General features: G+C 46.6%; 1 protein-coding gene across 1 annotated transcript in view; it reads right to left on the bottom strand.

Annotated features, from left to right (window-relative positions):
* Positions 1-1,049: 1,049 nt before the first annotated feature.
* LOC126579343 (leucine-rich repeat neuronal protein 3) overlaps positions 1,050-11,353 on the bottom strand; it is a 71,527-nt gene continuing 61,223 nt past the window's right edge. The window contains exons 4-5 of the mRNA XM_050242837.1: positions 8,890-10,030; positions 1,050-2,690 (exon numbers count right to left, since the gene is read on the bottom strand). Of these exons, the coding sequence (XP_050098794.1) occupies positions 9,013-10,030 (1,018 nt within the window). The 3' untranslated portion in view covers positions 1,050-2,690; positions 8,890-9,012. The remainder of the gene's footprint in view (positions 2,691-8,889; positions 10,031-11,353) is intronic.

Genomic DNA, 11,353 nt, shown 5'->3' with positions numbered 1-11,353 from the left:
GGCCTACTTTACCACGCAAAACGAACGACCAGCCGGGGCGAATTGGCTCATGCAATCATATCGCGAGACTCTCTTTTTCTCGCTCCGTAATTGAATTATCATTTACACTTTTCCATCGGTTTGTGATGAACGATGAGGGTATTTGTGCCAGCCAGCGGTGGGGAGGACTTTATTTTGATTCCATATATAATCGTTAAAATTAATCAGATTCATCGGCACTCATCAAACATCGGTGCGCCCGCACGCGCGCAGAAGGATATTAATAATTGCAAAGTGGAAACTCAACTCCAGGGCCTGCAATTCTCGGAATGAAAAAAAATCGAGATGAAATTAAAAAGCCTTTTCCACGCACATGGCACACGCGCTGAGCACAATCAAAGGACGTAATCCCGGGGGTTCCGGGACTGGCGCGCTGTAATGGTTGATGGATGGTTCACGGGAGAAGCCAGACAGCCAGCCAGCCAGCCGGACGAGATCGAGATGAGGGTTTGCTGCATTCCCGTGCACCGTTACGCGTTACCTTCGTTCGTTTATTTTCTTTCAAATGAATGAGCTGATTGCATTTTCCCGCAGTTTTTTTTGCCATTCCAGGCACCGAGCGGCCGGTTCGCACGAAGCAGCATAAATTGTAATCAATTTTATGGCTCCCCTGCTCGCCGAACGCAAAATGGTGGACAAATGGAAAATGTTGCTCTGTCCGAAAGGGGAAAAAAAAAACAAGAGCGAAAAAAGAATGAAAGAAAATATAAACGAAATCCCGCTTCGCATGCAGGTGTGTAATGGTGGAAAGGGGGGGATGGTCGGTGTGTATTTTAATGAGGTAATAAATTCCATCTCACTCCCCTGGCCGATAACGATTGGTGGTGATTGCGGTGGTGTTGATTTCCGGCTTCCGGGGCCGCATCGATACCGATGCCGTTACGTTTCAATCAACCTCATCGTGTACATCGTGGCCAAAAATGGTCCCTCTGGGTGCCATTTCGGATGCCGAAAGCCTACGACTGTGAATGTGGTGACGTTTCTCAAAGCGATTATCAACTGTAGGATGTTTCATTTGATTTGTTTTGTTTTTTATTCCATTTTCAATCAGTTTTCACAATATCATTCGTCGTCGGTACTCGTGCTTCACGTGTTTTTTTTGTTTTGGGTGTATTATGCTGCTGCTGTATGTTACTTTACACAGTTTGTTAGTACTTTACACAGAGCTGGTGTTGTTTTTCTTTTCACTTCTGCTACCGCTCGCTTTGCGCGTTTTGCGTTCAGTTTTGTTATGAAAATATTAAATTAGCTAACTTACTCAACCCCTGTGTTATGTGTAATGTGTCCTGCAAGGTTCGTACGCGTTTGGGGAACCTGAGGAAAAAAAAAGAAGAAAACTCGATGGTGCTAGCGCTGCTGATGCTTGCTCACCTTTACACTTACTCTTACAAGGTTACATTTGGTTGTTTGCATTCGCTCTTCGCAGTTAAAGTATGAGATCCGCCAATCCAATTCCAGCTTATGCCATTTTTACATTTGTCGATTAGCATCTGCGCGAAAAAAATCGTGTGGCAAATGTTGCTCCTTCTTTTCTTCTGTCTTTCGCTTCTATAACTTTTATTGCTTTTTGTCAATTCACACGAGATAAGATTAGCGAGCGGATTGCAGCTATTTTGTTTCGGTTTTTTTCCGCACTTTTCTTTACGTTTGCAATCCGCTTTGCAGTGTTTACAGTTTGTGGTTTTTTTTTCAGAGGGTGCTTTGGTTTTCGGTTTGCCTTTCATCTTGGTATAGTTTGTCTGCCTTTTATATCTAGAGTTTAGTACAAAATAAAGAGGTTTCAATGTACCAGCGAGTACATGCTATTTATACGTGTATATGCGTGTTGTGTTTCGTTTTTGGGGGAGGGGAGAGGGGGTAGTTCTGTTCTTGAAAGAGGTGTAATGGGGACTCACCACCATAACACCCATGCACTTCAAGCCTATCACGAGTTCTATAGTAGCAGTGTTACATCTATACGTTGGTACATAACGTCATCAGCCATTTTCGGTTGACCAACAATGGAATGCTTGGCCTATCGAAAATATCCCTCTTGCTGCAGCAATTCCTTTCTTTTCCTGCTTATATTTTTTATTTTGCAACTTTCCTAATTCCTGCTGCCACTTACAATTCTATTTTGAAATTCCATCCCTTCCAGCTTGACTACACTACGCGCTAGAGTGTTTGTGTCTGTGTGGAGTTAATATACAATGGGTTGGAAGGGGGGGAAATAGCGATAACTTGGCCTAAGCTAGCTTAGCTTTGCTCATCCTCATCTGCATTCGCATTCGCGCACCACAATAAAGCCTCCCTTTGGCTCCGGCCATCATCGTTTCCTGACGTCACCTGTCACTGGCACCTCAATCTTCATTTGCGACGCCACCACTGCCGCCGCCGCCTATTTTTTTCGCGAGCAGGATTATCCTTTTCTTTTGAGTTGCGTTCACCGTTCACCGTTCATGTCGTGTGCAATATCACGAACGAATCATCATGAGCAACGCGCTGATTGTTCGCAGTCTTACCTGCGGCCTTCACAATTTTCATATCGCAAAGCGTAATCCTGTTGTACGTACGTATGTATTATCTATCTTTGGTTTTGAGGGATGCTGCGTCCAAGCCGTCGGAACTCCTGGCAGGCGCTTCTTCTCTCTCTCTCTCTCTCTCTGCGCAGTCTGGACTTCCGACGAAAGCGAAGGCGTAGAAAGAAGGGAAGAGAGAAAAAAAGTGGCAAAAGTTTTCATTAAATAGAGATTATTGTACGTACTAATGATGCGATGTTCGATGTTTGGTGTGCTTCGATGTTGGTTATTATGTTTTCGCTTCTCGGATCCTTCTACCCCCACAGAATGGAGATTTTTTTTTCTTCTTGCAACCCAGCTCCGAGCGAGATTGTTGTTTCCCTTTTTATGTTCACCCAATGGAAGCAAGTAAATTTGAAAAACGACCCTGAACATGGGCCATAAAGTTGGCGGGGGCGATGATCATGATGATGATGATGGTGCTGTGGCGGTGAAGGGCAAAAAAAAGAAATGACGAAAGAAAAGGTTGTTCCAATGTTCCGGTGAAAAAGGCACATTCCTTTCGCAACATTTATGCGCTCCCGGGGTAAGATACAAATTGATGAAATTCTAATGAAACTCCTGACGTCGCTACCGGTTACTGATGTTAACCGGTACCGACGGAGCAGCACCGTTCGCTTGAGCAACATCCGTACACGGTTGGCTCGATTTACGCGTCTGTCAATCTTCTTTATCGTCTGGCAGAAATGGTTCTAAATTGAAAAGAATTAAAGTTATGCTGGAGATGCTGGAAAACTCGGGAGTCTCGGCGATCCAGGGATCCGGATCCCGAAACCATCACCAACCATTCACCATCATGATTATCCTAAAGATGGTTGCTGCTCATGCTGCTGCTGCTGCTCCTGCTGATGATGATGGCGACGACGGAGGAAATGGCCGGAAGCAGAAGACCGGAACACGCCTCGGCCCGGGAACCACTGCAGTAACAGCTGGGGCGTGTGCGCCATGGCCATGATGGCGAAACAAAAAAGGAAAAAGGGTATCAACCCGGTTCGTTTGACCGTGGCCACAGCGCACCGCGGGTGGCAGAATGTTAAATCGAAATTAAATTATCATTTTCCCTCCAGCACCCGTCAGTTGTTTCCTTTTTCTGGTTCCGTTTCGCAATGGACCGAGCGCAGGTGCTGCCAGCAGTGGATCGTGCTCGCCTTTGAGTTTGGAAGCTGGAGGCCTTTTCATTTCACTTTTTTTTCTCCGCTTTTCACCCCGTACCGGCCTGGTCCTATGTTAAAGGTTGGTTTTCTGGGACGATTTTTTGGTGGTGATCCAAACAGTCAAGTCACCGGGAACGGGAATTCTACGGTGCTCCGGAACCGGAACGGTGATCCGGACACTTTTGGCAGTTTTTTCACGCTTACGCTTGCGTCCAGTTTTTCTCGTTTCGACTCCAAACGACACTTTGCGGTCGGAGAAAAATAAAGCGAGGTAAATGGAGGAACAGGAGGCCATGCAGCACCAAATTCGAAGTCTGGTCGTTTTCGAAGGCGTCGTTTGGACGTCGTCAAGGGGCTGCTGTTGGTGCTGGATGCTGTTGCGGAGCATTGTGTCTGATATGTTTCAAACTCACGTTCAAATTGATAGCCTTTGTGATGGTTATGGTATAGGTTTTAAATAAATTAACACCAACCAAGGGACGTATCCCTATATCGAGGTCGATATCGATTAACTGCTGCATGTGATGATGAGCGAAAATTGGTATTACTTCTTGTTAAGGGGATAGCATGTTAAGTGAAACGTTGTCAGTCCCATAATATATCACTTTTCCTGCGCATTTACAGCCCTGAATAAGCGATGGGATTTCTATACAGATATTGTCTTTCTCTGATCAAGATTTATCTCTCTTACAGAGCAGCTTTTTCTTTACCCGTTTCTTAAGAAAATGACCATTTCTTCGACAGAAATCTTTGAATGCACGCTCCCTGCGCGAAGCAACAAATAGACAACATCGGCAGCGGCATCACCGGAAACAGAATCATTGGGCATCCCAGAACCGGGAGGAAGATACCGAAGCGTTCGCTAAATTTATGGTCTCTGCAGTGAGAGTGAGATTTATATCATAAAACATTACCCCAACCCCGAGGTTTGCCGTATGTTGGCGCACTCGCGCTCCACACTGCCCTCCGGTTCATCGGTCATTCGGTTCGTCGATCGACGTCGACTGACGTCGTGCCACTTTCCGCCCGATCCAGAAGCAGAAACGCTTTGTACGTCCTCCGGTTGCTTTACATCGATTCTTGGCTCCCCACATCCCGATTGACAGGAAATAGGAGGCGAGGTACCACGGAACGGGATTCGGATTCGAAGCTCCCCATTGGAGCAAAGAAAAGGAAAGGAAAAACAGACCAAAAACGGTGCCGCTCATCACTGAGATCAGCCGATCAGCGTTGGCAAAAATGATAAATAATTCAAACGATGTCCTTTTCCGGTCGCTTGGCGCTTCTTCGGTTCACCGAGCATCCCAACCCAGCCCAGGCGCTAAACTAACACACGCTCCCGGGTGAAACAAAAATGGACATTCGGTTGATTCGATTCCCGGATGCGAATGGAATCGATGCCCAATTCCCGGGTCTGACTGGAGATTCCATCTTGTATCGATTGTTTCGGTTGCCAAGGCGGCAGAATCCCAATAGCAACGCTCCTCAGTAGGCATCGGGCGGGACGAGTCTTCTGCTAATGAGCCTTTCGAAGATCCGTGACGTGCCACGGGCCGGCCTTGGTCTGGCCAGTTTTGCGCAACGTGATTCCCGTGTCCGTGATCCATGATGATGTGTTATTGAATTAGAGCGATACCTAATTCGGTGACCATAGGCACACCAGTGCGCACTGCCAGGCAGAAGTAAGTTTTTCTGAGCTATTAATGGGGTTTGGCCGAATAGGGATTTGATGAGGAACTTGCCCATTTGGAGGCAGTTCGTAGAAGGAAAACGCTAAGCAAGACTATTCATTTTGTTGATTAACTTGCTCAACATTGGTGCAATGATTTGTTAAGCAATCTATCGGTCCATAAACCACCTCAAATGTTTAAGAAATTCAACATCTTTTTAATACAATCTAAGTAATGGAAAAGACATCATCCAGATTCTTCAGTAATGGCGTCCTTTCTGCTTAAGAACAGCCACAAAGTACAAAGCCCCAGTACACCAACTTCTCAGAACATCCCAGCAGCACAAGGATTATCCCCGGGCAGCCCCAGGCTTGCTGTGATCAGACCTAACGCACAACAAGACGGCGTCAAGGTCGACATCTGACTAAATTACTTTCCATTCAAGCAAGCAGCGCTCTCAACGCTTCCGTTGCTTCCGGCATTTCCGTTCCATTCCATTCCATTCCATTCCGTTTCGTGGCCTTGAATCCTGATCCTGATTTCACCGCCGGCACCTTCAGTAAATTGCCAGCAAGAATTCTACCGCATCTCCGTGCGCGCGGACTCACAATTCACTAATAAAATGTGGAAAATGGTGGTGCCAGTCAGTTTTTTTTTGTTGTTCCCGTGGCTCCATCCCTCACGCAGCACAAATGAAGACGAGCTGCTGCCAGTGTTCGCCCGAGTCCTTTGGAACCCTGTGCGCGCCCGAGAATGAAACAAATTTCCGTTTGCTTTCATTTCCGGCCCACCTTCCCGGCATAATAAAGGCCCGGCACGCACGCCAGCACACCAGCACGCGCCTCTGCTCCGCTCGCTCGCATAGTAATCCGCTTTTCCGGAGCATTTTCTTGGCGCCAAAGGGAGGGAAAGGAAGAGAAGAGGCCATTTTCGGCCCATTTTCACGGTTCTTGGTGAGCACAGGTAAGCGCGCGTGTACCGTTCCAGGACGAGGTGACAGAAGACGGTGACTGAACGCGGCGATAGTAAATAAAAGATACATCTCCGAGTCGTTACATATTTATTAAGATGTAAGGGCACGTCCTCGCGTTGGCATTCCGTTGGCGATCCCGTCCTGAAGACGCCATTCGTGCTTCCATTTGTTGGAAGATTTATTACCAGACGGCATTGGTGTGGCCTACTTATTAAGCTCGGCGTTTTCGGAAGAAGTGGACAGGCCGTCCTCGGCAAGGGCAGGCGAAGAGAGGTCTTCGCTTGGACATTGGCTACCTCAATAACTCAAAAGATGCGCAATATGCTGCGAACCGGGCCGGACAGGGTCGGACCGGAACCTGGTGCAAATGTGTAATTCATTGCACGGTCACTGGCGTGCGTGCAATCACAAAACCGGAGGCGACCGCACGGGGCCACTGAGAAAGGACACCATTAAGTATGTGTCAATGGGGAACATGGGCGTACGAGTTACGGTGGGCGAGTCACGAAGCTGTGGCCCAAGCGAACGTGACTCTCCGCACTGCTAACGAGATAATTGATTTTCAACCAAAAATGGCTTTCAGCGTGACATCGGTTGAAGGATTATCATCGAGATTAATGGTGCCGACTTCCGGGAGTGGCCGCCCGGGCTGTGTCCTGTTCTATTGAGCCATATTGCTGGAGTGCATTAAACATTAATGCTACTCTGATGCCTTACTCTTCGACCCGAGGCTTTTGTTGGTCTCATGTTTGAAGTGGTATTAGCTGGTGGCTCTTTGTTGGCTTTCGGTAGCGATGGTGTCTTGGGCTCGATGGTAAGAATGTTAACCTTATCGGTTGCTCCAACTACGCATTATTACAAAACAATATCCATTAACTTAAAGTATTGTCTATTTAAAAGTAGTGAAGCAATAATTAGACTCAAGTATTGATTTTAATAATCTTTTTTTCTTTTGATAATAAGTAACGTGAATGATGTTCCTTCAAAAACTAAGGAACTTATTCTTTCGAAATGTTGTAGCAGGTCTATCTGCACAAAATTTTTGCTATTTAATTCCGTGCAATTTTCAAAGAATCGGTTGATAATTTGTGTAAAATAGTTATTAGATGAATGTTTTAGCACTAAAACTGGCTAAATAATCGTTCCTTTCCACTTCAAAAATGAAATTCACACTTTCAGAATAATATAATAAGCCAAAAATAAGAAATCCTCGCTAGTTTCATCAAAATACATTTAAAAAATTGGTCGATTATTTACTTCAAATAGTCTGCCTTTTAGAGAATGTTTTAACAACTTTCGTGAACAACACAAAAAGAATCGATAAGTAAACTTGCTCATATTTTTAACATTTTTCCCTGAATGCTGATCCTTTCAAGAACATTATGTGAATGGATCAATCGAAGCAAAACTGACCAAGATACAGATTTTTTTTTAAATCCGCGTTTCATACAAGTCTCCATCATGCAGCTCGCTACTTTGAAGAGCGTTTCCCAAAATCAACGTTTTCCATGTCGGTGCCCATCGTACCGTAAAAACTACTGGGCAGATCGATTCGAAATTTTTAACACATAATCTGTACATTCTTTGCTAGGTAGCTTTGTCGAGATTTCATGAACATTTTTGATACGTTTTTTTAAACAAATCTTTAAAAATCGTGTTTATAGGCAAAATGACAAAAAGCATCACTTTTTCAACTTCAAAAATCTGCCAAAAATCGAAAAATAGTGTCGATTTGTATTTTTCTGATGACCCATCACGCAGCAATGATGTCCACCAGAAAAAGTATCTCTTCGAAGACACGACTGCCTAAATTTGATGACATGGATTCATTTTTCAATGAATCTTGCTCAAAACAATACCAAATATTCTTCAAAAGTTGTAGATTATTATGTCATTTACTTGAAAAAATACAGTTGAATGGTTACGTCACAACCACAATCGTTAAAAACGGGCCTTTTTTGGCCCGAAAATACCGAAGTCCCCCCTTAAGTTCTTTAATTGATTAAAATTTACTTCAATTTGGAAAGAGTTAATCGAAGGAAAGTATTAAAAATTTAACAAATCATTGTAGAATCGTACTAACATTAATTAATCTTTCATTTAACACCTCATCCCCGGGCATCACTTCCTCCGAGAAAATTAATTCCTTATGATAATAACCTCATTGTGCTGGATGACCTCCCATTTTCCGAGTGACCTGTTATGTTTCCTTAAGCAAATACCCCGTGCCAAACGAAAACACCTGTTCAGTCATTTGTAAAAGCGACCAACAGCAACAGGAGCAACAGGAGCAGCAAAGACAATTTCCCTACTCCCAGCAGTGTTAGCGATGCAATTATGTCCTTTCGCAATTATGACGAGGCCATCAGAGGCGCGGGCGCGCGCGCGCGCGCGCTCGTTGCTCGTTTATGCAATTACTGCGAGGAATCCCTTCGAGACCTCGCGATGGGCCCACAGCACTCGGCCCTCTGTCTGTAGTAATGTTGCTTACTCACCATGTGGGTGACAGGATGGCGTTTGGTTCAGACGGCGCTCTCGAACTCCAGCAACGGCGTAACGCTGCTAGTGCTCCGCCGCCCTCCGGTGCAGTAACCTCGGTGACGTCGGCCGGTCTAGAGTCATACGAAGACAATGTGTGGTCGGGAGAGTGTTCGCTTTTGCTGTGGTGCTGGCTGCTGCTGCTGCTGATGCTGCTGCTGATAAAAGTCGAGGCTTTCGTAGTGGTCCGTCGTGTTGGTGGCCTCCGGGCGAGTACCGGGACCTGCCGACGTGACACTACCGTACCGGCTGAGGTCCTCCTTCACCGGAAGCGCACTGCCGGTGGTGGCGAGCTCCCAGGGGGCCCTGAGCGCCCGGTACTCATGCACCAGCGATTGCTGTTGGGCCAGGTAACGCTCCAGTTCGAGCTTATCGACCTTCTGGGGGTGTGGCACGGCCAGATCACCGAGACCACCCACCGTCACCTTACGCCGCACATCATCATCGTCGGTGAGGAGTCGCTTGCGGCGTTTAGACTGCCGCAGGACGTACAGCACGCTGGCACCGGTGGCCAGGACGAGCAGCACGCTCAACACCGCACTGATGACGGTGAGCAGATGCGTTGGACAGTGCATATCGGACTCACTGAGCGTACGGAGCAGATGGCGTGTCCGGTGTCCATCCTCGTACCAATCGCAACCGATCTCATCGCGATCGATGCGCAGTGGACCACCACCACCGCCATGGTGCAGCTGCTGTCGGTGGTACTGGTGGTGCCGATGAACTCCCTCATCATCCTGTTGCTCCGTCGATGTCGACGGTGAGGAGGATGCAGAGGAAGAAGTGATGAGTGCTGCGGCGGCAGCGGCCGCTGGCACGATTAACCGGAAGTCGGCCGAATCGTGCAGCCCGTAACCGGTGGTTAATCGCCACAGCCACAGCAGTGAACAGTTGCAGACGAGCGGATTGCCGGCCAGCTCGAGCCGCTGCAACCGATCGAGCGGAAAGTGGACCGCGTCGAGGCGTGTCAGCGCGTTCCGGCGCATCGAAATCTCCTCCAGGGCCGGATTGCCGTGGAACAACCGTAACGGTAAGCTCGCAAATGATGGATTGTCGTCCAGGGTGAGAATCCGCAGGTTCGCGTTGTCCACGAACGTCCTAGTGAGAACACAGAGAGAGAAAAGGAGGAAAAAAAGATAAGAAAGTGAGTTTTTTTTGGGGTCCGGTGATTTATGGTTACAATCGGAAGGAATGGGACACCAAATGAAGATGTATGATTGTTCCGGAAGGACCGTCATGGTTTGCTTCTTGGTTTTTTGGGGACCAAGTTGTCACCTAATCGTTCCACAGTAAATGCCACACTGACCATCAACAACTATCGAGAACGAGAGTGGTTTTCACGAGGTCAATTCAAAGTTTAGAAAAGGTTTTGATCGATTGACTCCTCTTGACACAATGAACGGCCAAAAGGAGCCATTCTTATGAGCTAAACTTTGTGTTCGAATTAGAGTGGAATAAACAGACGCCAAAAACTGTTGGGACACTTTTAACAGCAAAAGCGTGTAGTGCTCTTAGTGCATCTTATTCGAAGAGCAGATCATCGATCAAAGTCAATTCATTAATTGCTTCTCGAAATAGCGAAAATACACCTTCGCTGCTACATTGTTTCAAACAACACAAAGTAACTAAACCTCCTCGACTGTGTCTTCATTGTTTCAGGCGCAATGCTGGTCAAATCTTCTACCAAAACAGTCACCAGTTTGCGGCCACCATCATCACCAGTTCGGTGTTCAACAAACGGAAACGAAATTTGGCCACGTCACTGCCACTAACGACGACGGTCATCGCTAACAGTCGTCGCGCAGCGTGTACTGGCCACATCTGGCGTGGCTCGAATCGGTGAAGGCGCATATCGACCGTCCTGGACACCGTTTCTGCGCGCTCAACAAATCCGGACGGACGTGTCAACGTTAAGCCGTGATGCATTAATACGGTTCGGGTAGGGGATCGGGTTTCCGGTGGCCGCACCACCGATTGCAGGTCCAGGGTCTGGGACAATGTGGTCCCGACAGAGCAGAGGATACCGTGTTTCCGTTTTTTGTTGTCGCAGAATTTATGCCTCTCCCCTTCTGGTGTCGGCATCATTGTAAGGCAGTGGACAATGTGTACAACAGAGTGTAGCTTTTCTGGTTCTGGTAATGGGTGTTGTGGACGGCGTTTCAGAGAGATTTGAGGTTCTCTCTCGGGAACAGGAAATGACACTGGAATATGGAGAATTGCGTTAATATGCGGTAAATCTGGCCTTTACAGGACGTTGCTGTAGTTTTTGATTGGGTTTCTTTGAAATATTTAACAAAGTAACGAATTCCAGCTCTACATCTTGTGTTTTAATAATAAAAAATAGTTTACTACTGAAATTGTTCAGTTTCTATAATAGTTAAAGGCTTTATGGTATTTTATGCTCAAGTGTTACTTGTTCTA

Source organism: Anopheles aquasalis, chromosome 3 (genome assembly GCF_943734665.1).
Source record: "Anopheles aquasalis chromosome 3, idAnoAquaMG_Q_19, whole genome shotgun sequence".
NCBI classification, from domain to species: Eukaryota; Metazoa; Arthropoda; class Insecta; order Diptera; family Culicidae; genus Anopheles; species Anopheles aquasalis.
Note: the sequence above shows the minus strand (reverse complement) of the source record. Positions and strands in the feature narration are given on the sequence as shown.